Source organism: Protopterus annectens, chromosome 7.part0 (assembly GCF_019279795.1).
Source record: "Protopterus annectens isolate FY-2018-M chromosome 7.part0, PAN1.0, whole genome shotgun sequence".
Lineage (NCBI taxonomy): Eukaryota > Metazoa > Chordata > Ceratodontiformes > Protopteridae > Protopterus > Protopterus annectens.
This window is the reverse complement of record NC_056739.1, coordinates 1,396,015,299-1,396,043,167: the sequence shown is the minus strand read 5'-3', so window position 1 is coordinate 1,396,043,167 and position 27,869 is coordinate 1,396,015,299. Positions and strand designations below refer to the sequence as shown.

Here is a 27,869-nt window from a genome sequence, read left to right as displayed (position 1 = left end):
CAGGCCCTGAAGCACCTCTGGAAAAAGGGCAATTGCTCCTGAGGAGGATGAGGAATGCCCAAAAAGGGGGAGCGGAGAGATTTTCAAACCATGCAATAAACCTAGCGAATAACAGAAAGAACCCAGGCAACTTGGGTTATCTTTAACCAAAGAGGAAGGGACAGGGAAGGACACAGAGAAAGAGGACTGAACAGGGCCAGGATAGTCAAACAGCACCTGGTTTGTCAGGAAAAGGAGGCTTCTGAGTAGGAGTTGGGTAGCCCTTCTACCACCCTTTTTACCTTTGAGGAGAAACTGTCTACAGACAAAGGCAGGCTTGTTAGGGTAATTCGCTGAAACTTGGAAAAACGTGAAAAACATATGCTTCAGCTCCTGTAAGGCATTACTCTTTACTTGTAAGGACTTAAACAACTCTGCAGCAGCAGCACCAAACAAATGTTTATTACCCAGAGGAACATCCATACGCTTAGCCTTGGCATCATGAGGCAAAGGCTGAAGTCTAACCCAGGAATACAACCTCAAAACAGAACCAAAAGCATCAGTCTTAGATGAAGCATCGACTGCATTTAATGGAATGGCGTGCAACTTGGAAGGATGTCCTTAGCAAGAGCAAAGATCTTCCCTTCAGAATCAGAAAGGTTTTAAATGGCTTGACAGGCCTGAGAGAACAGCCAAGACATAACTCGTCATATGTGTCTAACAGTTAACAGCTCTAAAGGGTAGGGTAGCATAAGTATACACCTTCTTACCCAGCCTCTCTATGGTTCTGTTGTCCTTATCAGAAGGAAGCAATTTAGATGAAGGCAACAATATGGAGGGCTTATGGAAAGCCAGAGAAGGGTCAGCAGAGGGACAATTATAAAGATACTTGCAGTCATCAGGGACTTTATACAAACAATAAGGTTTCTTCGGAGCAGGGGTATTATGAGCCTGAGAAGCAGTGGAAAAAGCATCCAGCAGGGTGGTAAGAACAGGAGGAACAGCAGACTCCATCTGCAAAAGCTCATAGTACCTCTTCTGAACGTCAGACACCTTAGCACAGTCCAATTTAAAAAATTCCATCATTCTGGAAATCGTGTCACCAAATGAAATCTCCTCAAAAGGAGAGTCAGAACTGATGGACTCTTCTTCCTCAGAACCATAATATAAAGGAGAAGGAATCTGAGAGGCATAATTAAGTAACTCTTCATCAGAATCAGCATCATCAAAAGAATCCTGCTCCTTAGGCCTCTTAACAGGGGGTAGAAGACCAAGGAGGGGCAGGAACAGAAACCCCTGAGAGGGCATTAAACAGGCCTTGAGTGAAGTTTCGCCATTCACTCTGAGGATCTTTAGGAGCAGGTTAAATGTGTTTAGTCTCCTGCTTCTTTTTAAGTGGGATGTCAGCCTTAAACAATTTAGGAGGCTCTGACTCCTGATGACGCACTATAATGGTAGTCAGAACCTCTTCCCCCACTAACATCTGAGGAACACCACAAGGCCCTTTGATAATTATCAGCCGGGGTTCTCCCTGGACACCCAAAGTGGTTGCCTGCAAGGACTCCATGGACATGCATGGAGTTGGATCAATGCTGGCCTCGAAAGACAAGGTTTTAATGTCAGTAAGCAAAACATTTTTGTACAAATTAAAATTGGCTTGAAAGGTTCAAATAATTTGGCACGGCTCAGTATTTGTTGATCTTTAGAACCAAAGGGAAAAAAATAATCATCCTCCTGCAACTTTTTTTCCCAACTGTATAAACAGCACTACTTTTTTTTTTTTAGATGATGCCTAACTAGATTCAAGCTATGCATGCCTGGTAATATGGATTGAGGGAAATGCTGTTGGTATAGGCTTTTAGAAAAATTCTGTTGCACAGCAAATCAAGTTCTGCTTTATACCTTCTACTCGCTGACAGTTTCTGATATGTAAAGTAAATTTTTGCCTTCCAAGCAGCTGACCTGGGTTCGATTCCCAGACAATGCAAAAATTCTATACATTCAGACATTCAAAATCGGACTTCCAAGTACAGGTATGCGAGTTTGAGGACTGCAGGCCAAAACTCTTCTTTTGGTTCATTTATGCAAACCATGCCTGTGCCTGGCTTGGACACTTGAGACTACACCACCTTGGATTGCCATCTAAAACCATCTGTGAACAACAAAGCTGATACAAGGATTTTTTTGCACTTGTTCCGTTTCAGTGCTACTTAATAGTTCTGTGTGCCATTGGAGGCAAAACTTTTACATACAAAAAATGCAAACCAGTCTGTCAGTGTTACACCCAAAACACTCACTACCAGCACACTAAGGAACAAACAAAGACCCACATATGAACAGGTACTCACCTGTAATCTACCCAAAAGTCCAAGACGTCCTAAAAGCATCTCTCACTGGCCCCGCACATACTCATAAGACAGCACCTCGCACAACACAATTCTGAAAATCACAGTAGCCCCACTTCCAAGACCATTAACTAACACACCACACAGCCAAACATTCTAGTTATTGGGGATTCCATTGCAAGACATACTGATATCTCCCTCACCAGGCTAAACAAGAATATCACAGTGAGCTGTCGGTCTGGAGTCAGGATCTGCCAGATCACACATGCACTTAGATCTTTAAACCATGGGTATCAGTATGACATGGTCATAATCCATGTAGGCATAAATGACCTAAGATGTACCTCAATGGATTATATGAAGAGGGACATGATGGAGCTCTCTCAATGTGTGCCCTAGATGGGCATGAGTCACGTCTTGAGTAGCATCCTAAATTCCCCAATGATGATGCCATAGTACCAGCAAAGAATGACTTGACTTCAACAATTGGCTTAGTTTCTGGTGTCACAACAAGGGGATCCAATATCTGTCAACCTGGGAAGACATGACTGACAAACCACAATGCTTTGCCAGAGATGGTTTGCACTTGTCACCACTTGGTTTTCAGATACTGGCAAAAACTTTACCTATCCCATGTTGTCTTTTTAGGCTATCCTAAGTTGTCAAACCCTCCAATACGACAAAAATCACTCAGCTACCTAAATGGACTGCTGCTCAGTGCTAGGAGTTAAATAAAAAACTGCATGCCCTGGAAGTACTTCTCACCCTGCAGAATGCAGGCATACGTGCAGCCAAAGAAACATGGTTCAGAACCATGGAAAGCACCCTGACTATCAAAGGCTACAATGCCTTTCATACATTCTGATTCCTTTCAGCTCAGGGAAAACAAACGGAGGAGGTGTCTCAGTGTTTATAAAGGACAAGTACACTGATGGACTGGTCCAACAATATGACTCGCTTGACCTGCTCCATGCCCAACTAACCATAGGTGCAACCCTTTATCATATCCTTGCTAATTACAGATCCCCTAAAATGAGTCTGGAAAACCACACCTCTACATAACTTATTGGAATCTCTTAATATTCAGCCTAAAGTACAGTTTTGTACCTACCATAAATGTAGATGTTCGAAGATCCACATTGCTGCAGTCCTAACACTTGGGTAGTCCGCTGTCCCAGTCGGCCCGAATACCAAAGTATAAGGCTGACGTCGGTCAAGGCGCATTTGACTGACATCAGGACGTCAGGGTACAAATGCGCATGACCGACGTCATATCCTCAGTCTTTTCTTGCCCCAGATGTCAGAAGACCCTAAAAAGATAAGGCCAAAACCAAAAAACACCAAACACTCCTGTACCTAATATATGTACAATATATACAAATTTTCAAAATAGAACCCCACCCACACAACCACCCCTAAACACAGAGGGAAGGAGGGAGATTGGACTGCAGCAATGTGGATCTTGAACATCTACATTTATGGTAGGTACAAAACTGTACTATGTTCTTCATCTCACATTGCTGCAGTCCTAACACTTGGGTAGAATCCCAAAGCAGAGGTAAGGGAGGATGGCTAAACTATAATGAAGCAGGAGCTGCCAAAATGCCCTGCAACACAGCAGTGGCAAAACCAGCCCTGGATTTAGAATAGAGAGGAAGGTGGTAATGCTTGGAGAAAGTATGCACTGAACTCCAAGTAGCTGCCTCCAAAATATCCTTAGTTGCCACCCCTTAGAAATGCTGTTGAAGTGGCAGTAGCCCTCGTGGAATGAGGCCTAATCCCAGCTGGAATCTCCTTGCCATGATGGGAATAACAGAATGCAATGCAAAACCCAATCCACTTAGATATAGTTTGTTTTGACACAGGCTTGCCCTGGGAACTCAAAGCAAAAGAAACAAACAACTGCTGAGACTGCCTAAAATCCCTAGTCCTGCTTAAATAATAACGCAACTGCCTGTGTACATCTAAAGTGTGCAAAATCTTTTCCCCCTTATTTTGGGGATCTGCATAAAAAGTAGGCAAATGAATAGTTTGGTTTAAAGCCACACTAGAAACCACCTTAGGCATAAATGAAGGATTAGTACGTAATGATACCCTATCCTTATGAAAAATCAAAAAAGGCTCAACCGCCATAAGGGCCTGCAATTCAGAAACCCTTCTTGCAGAAGTAATGGCCAACAAAAAAGCAGTCTTCCATGACAAGTATTTCAATTCAGCAGTAGCCGCAGGCTCAAAAGGTTGTAGGGTAAGTTTCTCCAACACAAAATTGAGGTCCCAAGCAGGAGTAGGAGCTCTACGTGGGGGTCTTATATTCTTTGCCCCTCTAAGAAATTGCTTGAACAAAGGATGAGAAAACAATGGTGGGTCACAATCATAGTGAGCTGAAATTGCTGCAGCATGAATCTTAATGGAAGAGAAAGACAAACCTTTGTCCAATAACTCAGTAAGATATTGAAGAGCCACACTCAAATTAGGCTCAGAAACATCCAAATCCTTTGCTGCACTCCAAAATAAAAATCTCTTCCATTTTTCTGCATACACTTTACGCGTACTAGGTCTTCTGGCTTCCATAATCACATTCAAAACTTGTTGAGGAAGTTGAGACCTGCTGTGGTTCAAAACAGAATATGCCAGGCTGTTAGATGAAGAGAGTGAAGCTTGACATTGAGAAGATGACCGTCCCTCTGAGACAAAAGGTGTGGAATTAAAGGTAAAGGCCATGGAGGCTTCCTTACCAGATTCCTCAGTAATGGGTACCAGTGTTGCCGAGGCCAATCTGGAGCTATCAAAATCATCCTTGGCTTGTCTCGTCTGACCTTTAGGAGTACCTTTGGGAGGAGAGGCAGAGGTGGAAAGGCATACACAAGAAGATTTTCCCAACTGAACGAAAGAGCATCCACTTTCCAAGCTGTGTGATGAAACCTTTTCGTGCAAAACTTTGGCAGCTGGTGGTTTAGTGGAGAAGCGAACAGATCTATGTCTGGAGTTCCCCAGGACACTGTCAATTGTCGAAATACATGAAGATCCAGTTTCCACTCGTGGGGATCCATGATTTGCCTGCTTAACACATCTGCTAAGGAGTTCTGTGCTCCTGGCAGAAACCTTGCCTGTAGATTTAGCTGCAAGCTGAGCGCAGTCTCCCACAAAATCATTGCTTGCCTGCATAGAGGATAAGAATGTGTTCCCCCTTGCTTGTTGATGTACCACATGACAGTTGTGTTGTCTGTTAGAATCAACACCTGCCCAGGAAGAAGTAACTCCTTGAAAGCCATTAATGCAAACTGGACTGCTAACATCTCCTTCATGTTGATATGTAGATGCTGTAGTCTGGCAGGCCACTTGTCCTGTATCCACTTTCCATTCAGATGAGCTCCCCAAGCTATGTCTGAGGCATCTGTCGTTAGAATCTGACTCGCCTCTGGCCGGGTCACAGAGAGTCCCTTGTTTAGGTGACATTCCTGAGCCCACCACAAAAATTCCTTTTGAATGCAAGGTATTATTGGAATGACAGTGTCCAAATCCTGGCAGTGCTGTGTCCATACATTTTTTAGATACCATTGCAGCTTCCTCATATGCAGTTTGGCATTGGGAAGCACCAGAATACAAGATGCCATGAACCCTAATGCTTGAAGGACTGTCCTTGCAGTCAGCACGGACTGATGAGATAGTTGATAGAAGTAAAGGGATAGACTCTTTTGTTTGTCCGGGGTTAAAAAGGCCATCTGGGCCGCTGTATTCAGTCTCACACCCAGAAAGCACATGTCTTGAGAGGGTACTAGACTGGACTTTATTTCGTTCACAGAATACCCCAGGCATCTTAGCACTGCTATCACATATTCCAGATGCTGAAGAAGCTCGTCCTTTTCTTGAGCCAGAATCAGACAGTCGTCCAAGTAAGGATAGATTTGTATTCCTTTTAGCCTGAAAAAAGCTACAACTGGAGCCAGAACTTTTGTGAATACTCTGGGCGCAGTAGATAAGCCAAAGGGCAATGCAGAGAACTGATAATGTGAATTTCCAGCTCAGAAACGCAGATACTTCCTGCAACTGAGTCCGATAGGCACATGAAGGTAAGCCTCCTTGAGATCTAAAGTTACCATCCAGTGATCTTTGCCCAGCAGAGGTAAAAGCTGTTGTAACGTCAACATTTTGAACTTGGGAATGTCCAAATAAGTGTTGAGGATAGACAAATCCAAAATTGGTCTCCACGTGTCCCCCTTTTTTGGTACTAGGAACAGGCGAGAATAAAATCCTAGGCCCCTTTCTGGCACAGGAACCGGCTGAATGGCCCCTATCTGGAGCAACAGAGAAATTTGCTTGTGAGCCTCTTTTCTTTGTATAGGAGGAATGTCTGGCATGCCTTTGAAAGGAGGCAAGGTATGGAAATAAAACCTGTAACCGTGGTGAACGATATCCAATACCCATCTGTCTTGGGTAATAACACTCCAATTTTCTTTGAAAAGTGCCAGCCTTCCTCCCAAAGGTGCTGCCAGACGAGAAGGCTCTGGCAGCTGAAAAGGCAAGTCATTGGGTCTGCTTACGAAAGGACTGACCCCTGCCCTCACCAGAAGACTGGGCAGGCGAACTGCCTGTTCTAGGCCTAAAAGAACCTTGAGCTCTGCCCCTACCACGTCTAGATCTACCCCTAGACTGAGAATCATAAGAAGGATAAGTCCACCCCTTAGTAGGCCAATTTCTACTAAACTTTGGAGGCTGAACCTGCAAAATCTTTAACAGTCTGCATAGACTTAGCCTTGTCCTCCATTTTCTTTAAAACTGCTTCCACAGGCACCAAATAACACATCAGATTGTAAAGGAGCATCTAAAATCCTTGTCTTTACATGTTCAGCTAAATTCTGATCCCTCAGCCAGGCGTGCCTCGAAGAACAGAACCAGTGGCTGCCACCCTCGAAGAGGCCTGTACAGCATCAAAACCACATTGCAAGGAATGCTTACCCACCTGTTCAGAAACATGAACCAAATCCTGCAACTCTTTACACTCAATACCTTCCGCCAGAGCATCCACCTTAGACTTCAATTGTGAAAGGAGATAATTTTGGTATTTCAACATGTGAAACTGGCAATTCAAAGCCCTCATGGCTAAAGTGGAAGAAGTATACACCTTTTTCCCCCATCTATCCAAAGCCCTTGCCTCTTTATCAGAAGGAACAGGATTTTTAACAACAGAAGCCTTAACACCTTTAGGGCCCTGAGAAACAGTTTCTGGGTCTGCCCTAGGACTCTTAAAAAGATACTTATGAGCTTCAGGCACCCTATAATACCTGTCCGGTTTAACTGGGGCAGGAGGCAAAGAATCAGGGTTCAGGGAAGCCTCTGCAAAAACACCCTCTACCACATCCAGAACAGGAGGTATAGCTAAAGGCCTATGCTGGGGTAGAAACAAAAATTCCCTAAGCCGTTTCCTAGAATCAGAGAAATCTTGACCTTCCCATTTAAAATGCTCCCTCATGGAATGAAGAGTCTCTGAAAAAGAAAAATCCTCAGGAGGAGAAGCCGAAGGTGTAGAGTCATCTACATCAGAATCAGAATAAGGAGGATACTCCTGCAAGTCTTCAGCCGAAGACTCAGAAGCCTCCGAACACTGCTCAAAACTCTCAAGCTCAGGTTCCACCCTAGGCCTCTTATCAGGGGGGGGTAAAGAACCTCTAATCATAGTAATCAAATCTTCTGCCATTTTAAGCATATGTTTCTTAGGCAGAGACCCTGAAGAACTAGGGGAGACCCCACTGAAGTTAACCCTGGCCGGCCTCTAGAAGGAGCCTTGGAAACAGAAGGGGAGGGCCTAACCACCTTAGAAAGGGAGGGGAGAACAGCTACCTGAGAAGCCCCTTCAGCCTGGCCTACCTCCTGAGAGGACACATCTTGTAACAGTAAAGTCTCTCCCTGAGAATCCAGAGGAACTTCTGGTAGAACCACCGGCTCCACCGAGCCCTCTAAAGAACCGACGTCCGGGACAGATGGTTCTTCCACCCTAGGCTTCGCTGCTTTGTCTTTGCGCTTTTTAGACGAAGCGGCCGGAGCATCCGGCGGCATGTTGTAATTACAACGCTTCCCAAAACTAACCTGGCACAATCTAATCTTCTCTTAATAGTGCGTTTGTTAAATCTAGCACAAGAGCGACAGCCAACAACGTCGTGCTCAGGCCCTAAGCAAGGTATACACAATGTATGGTAATCTCTATGAGGTATCTGTTTCCCACAAGAAATACAGTTATTCACTTTTTCTGACATCCGGTTAAATACTGAGGCAAGAAAAAACAAAATATTCTAACGGGTACTTAGCCAACTTTGATTCGGTCTGAAACTCCGACTTCAGAAAATTTCAGAACGCCAACCTGCACTCGCAATACTGCTTCTGCATCGGACCATGCGGCAAAAAAAGACTGAGGATATGACGTCGGTCATGCGCATTTGTACCCTGACGTCCTGATGTCAGTCAAATGCGCCTTGACCGACGTCAGCCTTATACTTTGGTATTCGGGCCGACTGGGACAGCGGACTACCCAAGTGTTAGGACTGCAGCAATGTGAGATGAAAAACATCACCATACTTATGGGGGGACTTCAAGTACTCCTCCAGAAATTGGGAGACTTGTACAACCCTTAATTCACTTGCTCAGAGGTTTTTGGACTTTGTTAGCCAGACATCTTGGAACTAGTTAGCTCCCCAACTAGAAGCACAATATCCTAGACCTTGTACTCACAAACATGGGGGGATGCTACTCTCTCCCAAGCATTAACTCTTCCCAGGTAAGATCTGACCACAAAATTATCTCCTTTAGTATTAAAACTAACCTAGAACACCCATCAAAATCTAAACAAATTTGAGAGCTGGTCAAATCTGCCAAAGCAAACTATGAGGTAAAGATAGCCTCCAATGTGAAGGTGAACCATAAGGCTTGTTTTTCATTATGTTTGTGATCTCAGGGGAAATGCTCAGCAATGTGCTGAGTTAATCATGAATGGCAACACTTACACCCAGCCTGAAACTATAGCAAAAACTGGCCGGCAAGCACAGTTCAACCCCCCCCCAATCACCTCCTAACGTACCCTAAGAAATACCTGAAAACATCCCCCTACTGGTCTACAAGGGAACAGGTCCTTACTGTGCTCACTAAAGCCAAGAACACAGCCTCCATGGGTCCCATCAACATTCCAGAATAATCCTTAAATAGCTTAAAACAGAATCTATAATGGCCACTAGAAATCCTCTTTAACCACAACCTCTGTTAGGGCTTATCCTAGAGGAATAGAGGACTGCAACATTCATCACTCTACACAAGGCGGCCCCTCAACTGACTCAGGGAACCACAGACCCATAAGCTTGATGGGTCTTACCTGCAAGGCCATTGTGAAAATTACCACAGACCTGATCAATAACATAAGAACTCTCTAAACACTGGACCAGACCCAATTTTGCTTAGTCAAAGGGAGGTCTTGCCTGATCAATCTGGTAGACTTCTTCAAGAAAGTCACCAGGGCCATGGATGAGGGTAAACTGTACACACCACTTACTTAGACCTGGCCAAAGCTTTCAACACAATCTATAATTCAGGGATCATAGATAAACTTACTGAGTTAGGCATAATCTGCAATGGAAAGAGTTGGTTCAGCTCCAGGTATACTTCGATATACTTAACATCGATCGATCCAGCATCAATCCATACTAAACTACTAATGTGTCAACCAGTTTACTTATTTCCTTCATATTAAAGTCGTGCAGATTGTTCCAAGTGTTTTGTACTCACCCCAAAAAAGATCTTCTGCACAGTTCCATGTGGACTGAGTAAATGCTTTGTTAGGTGGCAGGTTTGCAAATGCAGCTTTATTTTTCAGATATTGTGAAGAAACCAGAAAAAAGGGGTATTTGGTTGCTTGTAGCAAACAGGCATAATTAATTTGCAAAACTTGGCCTTCTGAAAGGGAAAATAATTATGACAGCTCATGGGAAATGGTGTGGAGAAAATAAAGTTGGCGCATTTTAGTATTATGGTCCCCAATAAGAAACATAATCCAAGCACCTTACTTCCCCTAAACCTAAAAAAAAAAAAAAAAAAAAAAAAAACGCTAACCCTAAACTTACAACTCTAACCTAAAAACATTAACTGCAACCCATAAATTCTAACATTAACAATAAAAAAACTCTGATCCTAAAACTTAAAGGTACTTTCATTGACACCCCCAAGTATGCCTTATTATCAGACTAGAAGCATAAGCAGAAAACTTCAGAAAGTACAAGTGACTATGCACAGAACATCCCCTTGTTCACTGCAAGTTACCAAAAACTGGAGCTGGATCTGGCCTTGGTACAATTCCATCTACCCAATGGAGTCTCTCATACCATCTGTTATCCTGAAGAAAGAAGTACATACCTGAAGCTCGGTTAGTTACTACAGTTATGTACTGAAAGGCCCCTTAAAAAATGGTGTCATCAAAGGCATGTACTCAGTAACCAGTACTTTCTTGGTAAGCATATGTCTTCAGAAACCCAAATAAACCTTTCTCACGAGATTAATATTTTCCACAAATGTCTGTGCTCAGAAGCAATTCGATCTGCTTCAAATAAAAGTCCTCCTGTTCCAAAGAAGACACAGCAGAAACACCTGTTTTACTTCACTTCTTGGAAGATAGATGTACTTGTAGAAAAACAAAGTCTGGATGACCTATAAAGGTGTTCTGACAAACGAACAAGAGATCAGTGTTCACTGAAATGCCTAAGCATACAGTAGATGGGCCTCTAGTACCGCTTTGTGAACCCAAAAAAATAGTAATGGGAACTCCAATCACTTTACATTGCTTAGGAATTTTGCAAAAAGAAAAAAAACAGACTACTTTCCTTCTAGTGACTTTTTTGTAGATATGATGCAGGAAGCATTCAAGTACCTGTTTCCGTTACAGGCACAAGTTCAAAGGTATTTGCCATTAAAATGATTTTGACTTCTCAGCCATGTGACCAGTACAAGAAATACAATCTTTTGCACTTTTTGACAGGCTGCTTTTCCTCCCCAAAGTGGAAGCCTTCAACAATCTCATCATCCTAGTCTAATAAATGTTTTACAATATTTACAGTTAGATTTATCAATCAGGGCCCACCAAATCAAAACAAAAATTGTCAAAGCCTCCACTATTTGTTCACTACAAACTTGCTTCTTTGATGATTTCAACAGTGAAAGTCATCACATTACAAAAAACAGCCAAATCTAAACTATCTTTTACAACATGAAAAGAAAACAGTAAATGTGTTTAGAACTTTATAAAAATATAACTGGCAGATGAACTACCTAGTAATGAAAAATGCAGTCCTGTAGTATGATTCTGAGGCGGACAAAAAAAGAAAAACCATTACAGGATAGCACTTGTTTTAAGGGGCACTTGTGAAATCACATTTAAAATTAGCCAAGCAGGTTCAGCTGAGTTAACAGAGGACTACAGCCCTGACCAGTGCAGATTTAGGCAACGGCGTAGGGGCATGCGCCGGCATCTTTTGAAGCTGTTCGGAACTTCATTAAAACAATAAAAACAGAAATTTACTTCCTATTTTTGTTGAAATCAGGAAACGTACCACCAAAATGGTACATTTTTCTGTTTAAACTAACAAAACTTTTTTCCCCTTTGATAGTCACATGGGAGATGGAACTGCAACTGGAGGTTGCAGTGAGGTGCAAGGACGGCAGCAAGCATATGCTATGCACACTACGGCCAACCACTGGGTAAGAAAAAAAAATTGTTGGTTCACTTTTCGGCTTGCTTCTTGCTTTGCTTGGGTGAGTGGCGATTTGTACAACAGCGACAATTGTAATTGGCTGCAGGTGTATTTGGCAGGCAGTTTAACTCCCGTTAAATACAGCTACAGTTGAATCCTTCTCTTGACTTTGGAGCTGTTGAGACGAGCGAGCAGTTACTCTGTGAGTGACCACATGTCATGCAAGTCTGCTTGCTGATTTTTTTCCCCTCTTCCTTGTTTAGCACATTTACTTTGGAGCACAGCAAAGTCTCCAAAAATCCCTACAGGCTGCTGTCCCATGATCTGCAACTCTCCTCTCATGCCCTTAACCAGTAGATAAGGTAGGATGGTTCACATTTTAAATATTGCTCTTATAAACTTAAAAGGTTGCTAGAATAACAGGATGTGTGCTAAGTGCTAACATGTATTTTCCGAAGGATATAAAATCTGAAACTCAGACATAAGTCACTACTTAGTGACTTCAGTCCTCAGGTGTAGAAGTGAGCAACAAGCCAAAGATAATATGAAGCAAAGATCTGGACACTCCTTCCCTCTTACTGCAAGGCATCAAATCTGGACAAATCCAAATATAATGAGAGGGGGGCATAAAAATAGGGGCAGATTTTAAATATTGCTCTAATAAACAGAAAATTGCTAGAAATAACAATATTTAGTTGTATGTGCATTTTCTGAAAGATATAAAGTCTGAAAATCAACAGTATGCCACTGTTTGACTTGTCCTCAGTTAGTTGCCAGAAAACTGTAATAAGGAACACTAATGATATGAGGCAAAGATCTGGATGTTTTGCAAAAATCTGGAAAGTTGAGACGTATGGATCCCTCCCCATATCAGATGCTGGGCTTGAGCAGATGCTAACGAAACAAAAACTAAGCATGTGGGTCTCCCAAAAATGCACACTAAAAGATGAATATTTAATATAGCACACAGTGGTTGAAACTATAGATTCATTTAAGGACCTGGGTATATGGGTAGATCCAGCTTTTCAGTCTTTCTAATCATATCACCCAATTATTTACTATGGTTGTATAAGAGATTTATAAAGTCTAGGAAATCAGACATGAAGTCATTGTTCATAGGATGATAGTCGGCTATTGGCCCAGAGGCCCTTATAAGTCTAGCCAAGAATTTCACCCATGTTCCCACAAAGTCAGCACCTGTTCATTAACTTGAACATGAAATAGTATGGAAACCTTGTAGGAAAACAAGCATGAGAAAACAGGAGAGAGTCAGTGGGAATACACCAATGGTATCCATGGATGTGAAAATTTAAGTTTGCCTCATTGGTAAAAGGTACAGGGTTTGAGTCTGATATCAGGTTATTGGCAAGGCTTAGCTTGGTATTCACCTATGAAACTACAAGACTAAAGTGGGTCAACTTGTACAGTGGGGCAGATATTTAAGGAGACCGTATTCAGGTATACAGAACATTTAGAGGCAACTACCTCTGGAAATTTTTGTGGTTGACAAATAGAAAATAAGACAACATATGTAGAAGATTCTATAACGAGAAGTATGCTACTTTTTTTCTCTCTCCACTGATGCATGAATAGACTACCAGATTACATTAACGCAAGTACTAGATTAGATATTTTTAAGAACATCCTGGACCTGTTATGGGATCAGCTGTTTTGGTATATTGGCAGGCTAGAAGGGCAGTATTGCCCATTCTTGAAATATCTGTATCCAAGAGCACTTTCTACCCTTTTTTTTTTTTAAATCATGAAATATGTCACCTTGCATAACATCTAGTGAATGAACTACAAGTTGGGGGAGGGGCAGGCACATGTGATTTCTTTGTAGTATTTGAGTGGTATTAACAGGATTGAAGCCAAATCACTATGTAGCCTTTGATTGTTAGCCATGGTAGATGAATTCATGATTGTAATGTGATTGCATTACTTTTGGTGTACTGATCATGTAGTGGTTAACTTAAGATAATTTTTAGAGAAGTCTGTGTTTTTTGTAATGGTAGAAACTGTGTGGAGGGGGGCAGGTCAATTTCACCTCTGCATAAAAGATGGAATAAAGTCGGTGCCTCTGGATATGATTTCTAAGTTTATGTTATGGTACAGGTTCAATCCTGTATAGTTCACTGTGTAACTATTTAGTTGTATTATGTTGTCTATATACAGTGCCAACCATTTAAGCTACTAAAATTGTGAAATCAGATTCAAGAAACACTGTCTGGAAGCTCTGACTTTCTTGCACTCTGTATTTTATTGTTAAATACCCTGTTGTATTGTGTGCAAATCATGTAATGAAAGTCTAACATGAGACATGATTTTTATTTTTTTTTTTTTTTTACAGTTGACCCAGTATACATAGTATAGTATACTGCTGCATCTGGCCTTTTTCCTTTATAACTGGTCTTCATTGTGTTACTGTGATAAAGTTCTGCTGAGAACCCTGCATGATAAACTGGCTGTAGTCAGTTTATTTTTTTAACATTTTCAGCAACAGTTTTCTTTTTTTTTTTTTCTGTAAAGCTATACCGCACTGGAAGCTGTGGGGGTAGTATTACAGCCTGTTTTGTAACTGAGTACCAGTCTGGCGTTTTGCATTGTACATTTTCATTTTATGTGTAATGCTGATGCTGCATGCAGTTTAGAAATCTGCTAAATTCCAGTTGTAACATGCACTAGGTTTATTGCTATTATTGAAGTTGTAGAGTCAAATCTAACTGTGTACAGTAGTACAACTTTGACAAGCTGTTTTTTTCTTAGTAGCTGTTTTTGCTACCTTGTATCTTATGAACACAGCCTGTTGTGAAATATCTATGCTAACCTCACTGAGAACAGTGAATCAATGCTCTGCAGCCATTACCTTAATTTCCCATTTGAATTGCATCAGCTGTATTAGAATAGTTCTGTTGTCACTCAAGCTGTCTGATACGGCAATGGTATACTTGTGTTGGGGAAGGGAGCAGATGTTGGTATGATATGGGATGGTACCACCCGAACAGGAAAGATTTGTATAGTGACTTAATCTGTCCTCTGAGTTTCATGTTTAGATTTTTTTTTTTAATCCTGCTGGATGTTGCACTTCCTAATTTTTGCTATGACTTTCTTCCTTTTGCTGTGCATCTTGTTGATAGGATACCATCAGGCTGGCTTGTATGAATTTGTTCTGTGGTTATTCCTGGTAAGCAGAAATGTCTCTGTGCCTCTAACACGGTTGTACAGGTCAGTGTTCTTAAGAGTTTTTGGTGGGGCATCAAATTTTGCCAGGCTACTACTTGATAGTACGACATTTGCCTTAAAATGGTTTGTCCTCACCAAAGAGGACATTACATAGGGTGGGTGCAGCATTCTCCCATGCTAGTGATGACTACATCACCTTATGTTCCTACTCCTAGTGGGCATTTGGACTGTTGGGTCTAGGGTGCTTGTGTTGACAAAGTGCAGCAATCTCTGGGCTTGCAAGCTTGGGACAGTGTATGGATCCCAGTTTATAGTAGGGTAGTCACCCATGAATATGTTATTGGGATGACTGGCGAGGAGATCCAGTAAACTGTGTTATGCATTTCCTAGGTGACAGAGGTGGACCTACAGCTTCTAAGGATATAGTACGTGACTTTCCTATGGTAATTTGCATGTGGGGAAGCTGAAGCACATCTTGTTTGATCAGCCCCGAGGCATGCTTTTGATGTAAAGTGACATCTCCAGCTTTACTCCATGCCTGTGCAGTAGCTGGTCTAAATGCTCAAATGTTTGCATTCTCCACAGTGAAAAAAGCTTTTAGCAAGTACAGTTTCTTGTTTAGATTCGTAGAATTGAGCAATAACATCTTTGCGTTGTTTAAAATGTTATGGTGGTGGTCTTTGTGTGGTGTTTGCTAATGGACCTCTGTGGGACTGACTACCTTGATCAGGTATAACAGGGGCTTGTTGCAGTGAATAATGGCTAATAAATGCCAGTTAAGAGTGACTGTGGACATCTCAGACTGAATTTCAGTGGGCTGGATACATTGAGGGCAGGGCAGTGTGGATGAATGGGGGTAGCACTACCAGACCTTACAGTACAAACTGGAAAAAAAAACTGTCAACACACTGAGTCCCCCATCCCTCCTTGATTTGCTTCTGAATAATTTTATTTCTGTTTGTATCCATCTGTGTCTGCTTTACCCCTTCTTTGTCACCCTATTGCTGTTTTAGCCTCATCATAATGGCATTTTTCATCAAACAACTTGCATTCTTTCTCTAATTTTGTCTACTCTTAAGGTTAATGTATCCACACCTCTTCTCTTACTTCCCTCTTTTACAGTTCTTTAAAGAACTTCACATTGTGTTCTTTTTTCAATGTCAGTCACTGCTACTGTCCCATTCTGTGTCTTGAGTCTGTTTCCTCTCATTCGGCTTCTGTGCTACTCTTACATCTTTTTTTCCTTTTACCTACAAGAATACCTTCATTCTTGGTACCTGTCCTTCTGTTTACCTATAAGAATACCTTCATTCTCAGTACCTGTCCTTCTGTTTACCTACAAGAATACCTTCATTCTCGGTACCTGTCCTTCTGTTTACCTATAAGAATACCTTCATTCTCAGTACCTGTCCTTTTGTTTACCTATAAGAATACCTTCATTCTCAGTACCTGTCCTTTTGTTTACCTATAAGAATACCTTCATTCTCAGTACCTGTCCTTTTGTTTACCTATAAGAATACCTTCATTCTCAGTACCTGTCCTTCTGTTTTTGCATCTTCCAGTGTATTTCAATTCTTTCCTCTTCCCTTGTATCATCTTTTTTCTGTAACATTTCAGATTCTTCTATTCCCTTGTTACTCTCCTGCTGTCTCCTCTACAAGTCAACCATTTAAAGCAGCTTTAATGTAATTTCACAAACCTAATCATATGAGCTGTCATTTTTATGTCGTCTTCCACAAGCTCTTTAAATCTCTCCTTTTCAATTCTGCCTTTACTCCTGTGATCTCTATCTGCCTTCATTCCATCTACAGTCTCAACCCTCCCCCGACCTGTAGTTTCTCTTTACACTCATTCTTACTGTATAAAATAAAAATTGCCTTTAACTTTTCACAGTTATTTCATCCAGCCAGTACACACACAACTTCAATAACCTATCTTTCTAATTTGGGTTTTCTCCTTCTGGAGAATGCAAGTTGAGACTGATTAGGAAAGCTTTGAGTTTAGTCATTTGGTTCATAAATTAAATGAACATTTTCCTAATTTACCCAAACCTCTGTGTCTGGGGTTTTGTTAATAACAATAAAATAGATTTTGACTTGCAATCCTTTCTAAAATGCTACACAATTGTTACAGCATTTTTTACATTGCACATGACTAAATTGAGCATTTACTTTTTGTGATTATTTTATACCATCTACTTCTTCAGTTGCTGTGTTTTACTTAACTGAGCTTCACTTTTTCCACAGAAATCATTAACTTAAAAAAAATAATCTTTCTCTGACTGATATCCCATCCATTTGGACTGCTTCCTAGGTTACAACAATGACTATTGCCTGCTATGCCATGGAAGGGAACTGTGACCATACCTCTCTCAACTGTCCCTAATTTTCAGGGACATCCCTGATTTTGAATCATATTTTTGCTCTGTCCCTCTGAATCCCTCCTAAAACTACTAACTTTGGGCAGAAAGGTGGTGAATTACACTTATTGAATAATGACAACAATTAAGAGTTATACACTTCTTTTACTTCAGAAAAAATGTATCAATTCATATGCTCTGATTTTCTCAATATTTCAACTTAATAGCACTAATATTTTAAGTGTCCCTGATTTTTTCTTGACTTTTCCCTGATTCTGTTCAAATTTGTCCCTGATTGGTTGAGAGGTCTGACTGTGACTTGGTATGGGTAACCAATCATATCTTCCAGTCAAGTATTGAAAATACTTGTACTGGGTGTACATGTGCTGTGTGCTGCACAGGAATTACCAGTCTACACTACTACATCCACAGCAAAATCTTGTGTAGCTGAATGTATACTGCTTTCTTTTCACACGTGATGAAGAGCTTCTTAACCCACTTTCCCACTCCAGTAGTCAACTAACCAGACTGTGCCCCCCCCCCCCCCTTGCAAATTCTTGGATCCGCCACTGCTAAATATCGGCCTGGCACCAAGAGTTCCTCTAGAGCTCTGGGACCTGCTAGACCTGGTCAGGGGTTGGGATGGAATGAAGAGACTGAGCCCACTTGTCTCTCAAGGGAAGAGGTGGGCAACATGTTCTATCAATTCCACTTGTGGAAAATGGAAAAATGAGCAAGAATGCCTATTCTGCAAAGATGGGAGTGCCTTCAGGCTTACACTGCCTGCAAAAGTGAGCAGCAATTCATCACCATGACCTACTACACATCTTCTGGTACAGATGCCCAATGGCCATTACCATGCACAGAAAATTGAGGCTTAAAGCAAAAAAAAAAATTCCTGCTGCACTGCAAATGACAAAACTACTCCCTATAATCAATTCTCATTGCAAAGGAATGAAGGTGTTTACAGGTTGTCATACCATGCACATAGTTGTGGCTTAAAGCAAAAAAATCCCTGCTATACTGCAAATGACAAGACCACTCCTTGAAATCAACTCTCACTAGAAAGTAATGGAGTTCTCAGGTTACCCAGGGGTGGGATCATGACAGTAAAGTGTGGAAAGGGCTCAAAAGAAAGTGATAGATTAAGACTGGCACCATACGCTCAAACAGAATTACAACTGTTTGGAATTAGTTGTAACGATGACTGATGCCAGGTTGTGCAAGCCCAGCTAGAAGGATTGATGACAATGTGTTGAAACTCAGCTGTTAAACACAACTGATAAACAAATCCTCCAAAGGGAAAGACAACTGAAGTACAAGACCTATTTTATTTTTAATACTAGCACCTGAAGGTTCTACACTACATCAGTGGCTCAGTTAATATGAAAAAGTGGTGTTGTAAACATACCAATATCATAACTTATCCTAGCACACAAAAAAAAAAAAAAAAAAAAAAAAAAAAAAAACATTTATTAGATAGACCTCTCTCAAAGTCACAAGTGAAATAAAGACAAACATGAACTTTCTCAATACTTTAGCATTTAAAGACTGATGCAGGATGAAGTCCCAAGTCATTTTCTATACACACTCAAGACTAGAGAATAAAATACTGAATATGTACAATACAGAATTTTGGAGGTGGACCATATGCTTTTATTTCTATTTCATTCAACTTACTTAGGAGGAACATAAAAATTAAGAAAATAGTTCTAAGACTTTTTAATCTTCTTTTGGCTGCTCCCGTTAGGGGTCGCCACAGCAGATCGACTGTTTCCATTTCCTCCTGTCCTCTGCAATTTGCTCTGTCACACCAACCACCTATATGTCCTCTCTCACCGCATCCATAAACCTTATCTTAGGCCTTCCTCTTTTCCTGTTACCTGGCAGCTTCATCCTTAGCATCTTTTTCCCAATATACTCTGCATCCCTCCTCAGCACATGTCCAAACCAACGTAATCTTGCCTCTCTGGCTTTGTCTCCAAACCTTCCAACCTGGGCTGACCCTCTAATATACTTATTCCTAATCCTGTCCATCCTCGTCACACTCAGTGCAAATCTTAACATCTTCAACTCTGCAATGTCAAGCTCCGACTCCTACCTTTTTGTCAGTGCCACTGTCTCCAACCCGTCTAACATAGATGGTCTCACTACCCTCTTGTAGACCTTCCCTTTCACTCTTACTGGTACTCATCTGTCACAAATCACTCCTGACACTCTTCTCCACCCACTCCATCCTGCCTGTACTCTCTTCTTCACCTCTCTTCCACACTCACCATTACTTTGAACTGTTGATCCCAAGTACTTAATCTCATTCACCTTCGCCACCTCTACTCCCTGCATCCTCACCATTCCTCTATCCTCCCTCTCATTCACACACATATATTCTTAGTCCTGCTGACCTTCATTCCTCTTCTCTCTAGAGCATATCTCCACTCTCCAGGGTCTCCTCCACCTGTTCCCTACTCTCACTACAGATCACAATGTCATCTGCAAACATCATAGTCCACGGGGACTCCTGTTTGATCTCGTCTGTCAACCTGTCCATTACCATTGCAAATAAGAAAGGGCTCAGAGCTGATCCTTGATGCAATCTCACCTCCACCTTAAACGCATCCGTCACTCCCACCGCAGACCTCACCGCTGTCACACTACCCTCGTACGTATCCTGTACCACTCTTACATACTTCTCTGACACTCCCGACTTCCTCATACAATACCACAACTCCTCTCTAGGCACCCTGCCATATGCTTTCTCTAAATCCACAAAGACACAATGCAACTCCTTCTGACCTTCTCTGTACTCCATCAACACTCTCAGAGCAAACATCGCAACTGTAGTGCTCTTTCCTGGCATGAAACCATACTGCTGATCACTAATCATCACCTCCCTTCTTAACCTAGCTTCCACTACTCTTTCCCATAACTTCATGCTGTGACTGATCAGTTTAATCCCTCTATAATTACTACAGCTCTGCAACATCACCCTTATTCTTAAAAATCGGTACCAAAACACTTTTTCTCCATTCCTCAGGCATCCTCTCATTTTCCAAGATTTCATTAAACAATCTAGTTAAAAACTCCACTACCATTTCACCTAAACACCTCCATGCTTCCACAGGTATGTCATCTGGACCAACAGCATTTCTGTTCTTCATCCTCTTCATAGCTATCCTTACTACCTCCTTGCTAATCTACTGCACGTCATGATTCATTATCCGCACATCATCCAACCTTCTCTTCCTCTCATTCTCTTCATTCATCAACCCCTCAAAGTACTCTTTCCATCTGCTCAACACACACTCCTCGCTTGTGAGTATGTTTCCCTCATTATCCTTTATCACCCTTACCTGCTGCACATCTTTACTAGCTCGGTCCCCTCTGTCTAGCCAATCGGTACAGGTCCTTTTCTCCCTCCTTAGTGTCCAACCTTTTATACAACTCTTCATACGCCTTATCCTTAGCCACCTCTCTCTTTGCCATGCACCTCATCTCCTTATACTCTTGTCTACTTTCTTCATTTCTTTGACACTCCCACTACTTTTTGATGACGTGTGAAAACGTCTGAAAAAATAAGTGCAGGAAAATTTAGAGAGGAGACATTTATGTCTATTTCAGCTTTAAAACACATGCAACTTACCTTGGAAGACTAGTGTTTTGAGATTTAGGTTTGACGACTGATGGAGCCTTCCATTCTGAAGTGATGCCTCCATTTGAATTTTGATGCAGCTCTTGTGAATTTTTTGACAGTGGGGGATGCGTTTCCCTCAAAGGGGTGGTCACTTGTGGTGGCTGATGCTGATGATTTGGATTTCGAGGCAACTCTTTTTCCCTGGTTTTGCTTTTGTACTCAGCAAGTAATGTATCAAATTGTTTTTTACGACCCTGTACTGCCCTCCTCTGAGTTAAGGAATGTGTCTGAAAAACAACATCTCTCAGTCTTAAATATATTTACATAATGAAATTCAATTTAATCAAACACTATTCTTCAATAAATGAACCACAGAAATGATTTAACAACTTCAGTGTCCAAAATGAATTTCAAGGCTAAATATTAAAGCAAATTTAGTTCAGAATTCAACAGATCTCTATTTTTGCCTTTCAAATGACAAATTTCTCAATACAGCCATCATCAATACCGACTGTATTGTATACTGCCTGTAAATACCCAAATGCTTCTCTCTTCCCGTTTCTACATGTCAAAATGCATAAACATGACTCATGTTCAACAGACTAATATCAATATAGTAACCGAATCAGCACCTAAGAAAATACAAGAGCTAAAGATCAGCATTAAACCACTTTTTGTTTTACTTAAAGTTATTCTTTCCTACATCACCTCCAATTATTAAGTATGTCATCTGCCATCAACTATTTAAGAAAGAAATGATTAACGCAGTGAAAGCTTTCAGTACATAACCACAAGAATAATTACATAGAAGATCACAGACAGAATTGACCAGTCCCTTCAGGTAAGGTAAAATAAAAATGACAGTAGTACTGACCATAAAAAAGTTTCACTCAGATCTGTGAGTAGAGCTGTGGCTACAAGAAATAGGACTTCAAGTTTTAGGACCATCCAGCACACCACAACATTTTCAAAGAACTGATGACTCCACCATCTTATCCCACAGTACACTGCACCTCCTTTGCCTTTCCTTTTCTGGAGCAAGCAAATGTAGTAACATAATGGCAAACCACACAAATAAGAAGCTGCCGCATGGGAAACCAAAAAATATATCAGAGTGACCTTTGTGCTAGCAAGTTGCCCCTTCCGAATAAATTTTACTATAAGAAGAAATGAGGGAATAGAATAAAGAACCTGAAACCAGAGTCTGACAAAGGTGTACTATATCATCACACCAGGTAACAGAATCAAGTAAAATATCTGCAATGCTTGGTATGGGTTGTGGCACAGCCATTGCTAAACAGCACTTATATTTCATGAAAATCTTCCTGGGCACTGCAGGACTCAAGCACCACTTAACTGGCATTAAAATACATTATCTGAGTCAGTCCACCAACGAAAGGGCCTCTCTAGGGAGATGGACCATTGATAGGAAGTTAATATTCGTGAAAAACTACTCCCATACTAATGGTCTCCAAACACAAAAGGTAGGAAAAAGTTTCACCTTGCCTGCTGATATACCCTTTAGATTATTCAACTGAGTGGAAATATAACAATGGGGAAGAAAATCCTACAAAGCTAGAAGGCAGAGAAGGACCAATAGTCACTTCCAGGATGCCAAGTACAAATGAAACTTCTATTCCTTTCACTGTCCTATTGGCTTATTTCCTAATGACTCATTTTACTCCCTCTGTTATTCCACTGAGAATGTCTCCAGCCTTGACAGAACAACAATGGAAGAAACGCTTGAAACTATATACAACCAGACCAACATATAATACTTTAGTATGTCACGACTACTACTCCCACAGACTCATTCATTCAACTTCTCTTTGACATTGTCAACTCCTGTAATTCTCCTGCTGAATTTCCCTCCCTTTGTGTGAATTAAGTTCCATCTCATATATTTATTAATTACATACTTATTTGTCGTTTGGCTTAAACTCTTCAACCTTTTCCCTAATCTCTTTCATTATCTTTTTTTAAACTATTTCTGTTGTGGCTTTTAAAGTCTTTTCCATTTTCTCAAGACTTTTTTGGCTAATAGAATTAATGATAGTAGTGTCCTATCCATCCAGCTCGACAACATCACATTCATATTAAGCATTAACTTAACAGGGTTGTTATCAGAAGAAAAGGTTTGTATGTCAAATTTATATTGTAGCTTTTCATACTTCCAAAATGTGCTCCCATGTCCCTCAACCCCCTCCCACAAAACACCTACAAAATATAGATCGGTATAGATCAGTTCTGACATTTTATGGACTCTAGCTGGTGTATAAAATATTTGTGTATGCATTTCCACCCACATGCAATGAACGTCCTTGCCTTAGGAGCATACCTAGGCATTCAATAAATCACTCCACTGCTTGTCCGTAAACTGTTTTTGCAGTCTAATGCCCCAGTCATATTTGTGACCACCTATGACATTTAGCTTTAGCTCCATCAACCCTTTATAAACTCTAGTAATAAACATTACCCGTACTGACTCTGTACTGGTCCCCATTATATGTTAGTTTATTGCTTGTTTAGGTTCTTGAAGCTGCCTTCTCCTATTACTACTCTTTGCTTCCATTAGCAGTCCCATGTAAATTAAGTGTTCTTCTCACATCTTCCCATTCCCTCCATCTAACCACCCTGCTATCCAATTCAATTTGATCACAGAATCTTTGTCCTGCATTCCTCCCCAGTCTAGTTGCTGCTTTATCTGCTCTCAGCTTTTTCCATCTCATATGCTATGGTGAGCATTTCCTTCTCCATTCCTTTACCGTGTTTTCTTCTTTTTTTTTTTTTGCATTACCTGTACAATTGCTTCCCTGATAAATGGTCGCAACTCCTGCAGTTCATTACTTTTAATCATCATTTACCATGCGGCTTTCCTATTCAAACTTTCCCCTTTTAATTAGCAACATATTTTACATTTTAATATACATATTTCTTTCTATATTAAATTAAAAAACCTCACTTTTTTCTGCAGTACAATATTCTTTCAAGTCTGGTAAAACCAGCCCCTTGTTCCACTGGCAGCGATAGTTTTGCACAAGTAACCTGAACTTTTTTTTCTCCAAAATAAATTTCAATTCTTTAGCCATAGTGCACCAAATTTCTGTTTTTGGTCTATAAAAATATGACAGTTCCACAAAAAGTATAGAACCAGGCACATTTTAATGGCTGATATCTTGCAGTCTATATCCACTTTTAACATTTTCTTTTACCTTGCCTTTCTTCTTCTTTTTATTTCTTCCCAAATCACTTGTGCTGTTTCTCTAATGTCATTCATTAGGCACATTCTTAAATATTACATTTTCTCATCCCCCAAGGGAATGTCTGCATCAAAACATAAGTAGGTTGACTGACTGCTTTAATTTTCATTATGTTTATTTGATATCCTGCCAATTATAATCAGGAGTCCCCTTCTTTTTTCCTGGAAGCAAAAATAATCTGAAAGTAAAAGTAGATCCATGTTCTTGCTGGTCTAGTGGGATCTCTTAGATGCCTATCCTTTAGCACCATGGAACACCTGGGCAAGGGTAAAGGAGAAGCAGGTGATGGCAAAGAATCAACAAGATAGCCTCCTATCTCCCCTGTCCATACTTCCTTGATTATTCTGAACCAAGTCAGAGTATAAGGAAAACTCCATCCTTCCCAGAGGTGAAAGGAATGGGAAGTCAAGACCACTTCAGTATGCCAGTTCAGTTTTGCATACAGTTGCCATTGGATCATAACTGATTTTAGTTATCAATTATGGCCACTATGAAAGCTGCAAATCCCAGGGCTGAACTCCAGTGACAGAAGGCTGTTTGCTACCAAATGTGTCCTACTGGTAGGGGCTATGAGTTATGAGTTTCTGTGGATCCAAGGCTTCCACCAACTCTTCTGCACTCTAGAAATATAATGTTGTGGATGATGCAATCTGACCCTTGCAGCTGTGGAAGTCCCCACTCCTCTCTTGGGGACCTCAAATCAAATGACAAAGTTGAAACAAAAGGGACACCTTAAAAGAACTGTCCAAGAAACTTACCTTATTAAGCCCTGCGAGGTGTAGACAGGACTGCTGGCAAATGACTACACCACATTAGGCAGAACTAACAGCTTCATCCATAACAATGCACACTATAAGGACAATCATGCATATCAACTGTAAAAGCTGTAAAAGCTGTAAATATCTGTGCCTTAAAAATCTTTCAAGGATCCTCCTAAAGGCCACCTGTAATAAATTTTATTTCACCTTGCAAGATCTTTTGCAATCATAACATATCAGCAAGGAAGTTCAACATTCTCAAGTACAGGGTGAAGGATTGCCAATGTAGTATAAAGACTCTATCAGGGGGATAAACTTTGAGAAAATGAGGATCACGGTTCCTCTTCAACACAGAAACAGACATTAATGGCTGTGTGTTTACATGAAGGTACAGGTTATAAATCTGTGCCACTGCAGCGAAATATCCAATGGCACTGATGTATGGGTTTTAAATCCACAACACTGCCACCAATTAATATGTCAGAGGCAGATGTTATAGTCTCTCTGATACACATATAAGAGAAATAAACAGAACACACAAATAAAATAATCATAAACAAGTGCTGGAAAAAGTCTGGCCTTAAAAATGTTTAACAAAAATAAACACTACTGCTTTAGGATGTGGCCCACACCAGGCACAACCAAATAAGGTTAACACAAAAGCTACAGACCAAGTTAATAATCACTAGCTTCCTAGGCCCTACTCTACCTTAACCCTAGCTTACTGACTTAACAGTGTGTACTTACTCACAGTAGCTATAGAATGACTAAAACATTGCACTCACTCACACATGCATGTACACAAAAACACAGCACTCCTTTCTGGAAGATTAGTCTGGCAGACTAAATTTGCATGTTATTGTGCCACTCATAAGTCAGTCAAGTGAAATATAAAAATGTATGGTATCCTTGGCTATGCAGTCTCGTGCTCAAAAAATTATGCTAATAGTCCTTACACACCAATGTGCAGAAAAAGTCTATCAATTAATAATCAGGCAAAAACTTTTGAAATTTCATAAATAAAACAAAAGTAAGTAATAATTAAGAGTGTTAAATGCAGAAACAAAGATAGACAGGTGCACAACATAAAACATGTTTTAATACATAAATTGCATTTGAAAAGACACATTTTAGCTAATTATATCTACACTAACCTCTCACCACATAGTTACTGAAACCTGGTCAATCCTACCAAACATTCACAGATAACTTGCAAAACAAGACAGAAATGAACTCAATATAGGAGACAGTCCTGAAGCAACAACATCCAAACACAAATGAACAAGCACCTACTCAAAATGGCTGCCAGCTTTATAATTCAAAGGATACTGTCATGACACCCAATATCTGAAGGAATATCCACAGATGAATCAACATTAGTAGCCACACAATTAGCACAGTCTCTCCAAAATCTATCTTCCCCTTTAGGAGTTTAAGAAACTTCATGTTTTCCTGACGTTTGACATACTTCTGTCAAAAACACACAAACCAGAATTTATAGGTTTCATGGTATTCTACATACTTACAAATATCTAAACAATGCAAAATTATATAAATCAAATGAAGTCATATCAATGCACAAACAAATGTGCATACAGCCATCATTTAATTCCATAAAACTGAAAAACTGTAGAAACTCTACCACAAGACAATATAATAATAAAAAAATAACTCAAAAGAAATGAGCACCAGTAAAAAGTCATTTGATTATGCACCCCCCCTCCCAAATCTGGTCACCCACCACACTGGACATGAGCCTATTACAATGGAGTCAAGAGATTTTCTGAAGCTGTTCTTTAACCTCCGTTTTGCACTCAGTCTAAATGCTTTGAGGAGAATGGATATACAATATGTGCAGCAGAAGGCCATGACCTACTACTGCAAGTGATACAGCCCCACCTCCTTTCTCAACCAGACAGTTCTTGGCAGGTCCCCAGTCTTCAACACATTCAAACACCTATAAAACTCTGCCCCACTTGCCCCTGAGAAAGGTGAGCAGGCAGTGTCACTTCACATTCCCCACCTGATTCTTCCAGCTCCTTAGTTGCTGCCTGAATCTGGGTGAGCTGAGTGACACTCCGGGTTATATCCCTCGGTGCCATGGAACTAGTATCAAGATGTACATACTCCAAAGCATTTTAAATGCTAAGGCAATACCTATAACATGCTTAGAGAACAGTAGTATATTTGTAATTACAGAATAGTGGACCAGCTTTTAGAAATAAGCATTGTTCTTGTTTTTTAAGCCTAAGTTTTTGCTTATCTTGAGCACCACACTACAAAAGTTGTAAAAAAAAAAAAAAAGAAAAAATATTTCACTAAGAACTATTTTACCATGCACATAACTATTTTACTTAAAAAAATTACAAAATTCTTGCAAAGTCCATCCTTCTTCTTCCAGTATCGCTCTTTGAACAGTTCTATTCACAAAACTACAGAAAAATCAATAAATTACGGAAAAAAAGCATATCATTAGATAGCTGATGATACTACAGCACAATACAATATTGAATTGTTGCCAAGAATGATATTCAAAATCTAAAACATAACACTTGCATAAAAATGACTCCAAGGCTCCCTATTCTACCATAAATAAGAACTTAAAACGTTATACCCACCTAAAGTAATCTTT

General features: G+C 40.5%; 1 protein-coding gene and 1 long non-coding RNA gene across 5 annotated transcripts in view; both read right to left on the bottom strand.

Annotated features, from left to right (window-relative positions):
- Positions 1 to 27,869, bottom strand: part of ATXN7 (ataxin 7) — a 1,461,623-nt gene that overhangs the window by 251,355 nt on the left and 1,182,399 nt on the right. For all 4 annotated transcript variants that reach the window (XM_044077985.1, XM_044077986.1, XM_044077987.1 and 1 more), the window contains one exon: positions 21,229 to 21,506. In XM_044077985.1, the coding sequence (XP_043933920.1) occupies positions 21,229 to 21,506 (278 nt within the window). The remainder of the gene's footprint in view (positions 1 to 21,228; positions 21,507 to 27,869) is intronic.
- On the bottom strand, positions 13,860 to 17,488 carry LOC122807062. Its single transcript, XR_006365584.1, has 2 exons — positions 16,593 to 17,488; positions 13,860 to 16,506 (listed from the first exon to the last, which is right to left on the bottom strand). It is a non-coding gene; the product is annotated as an uncharacterized LOC122807062 (long non-coding RNA).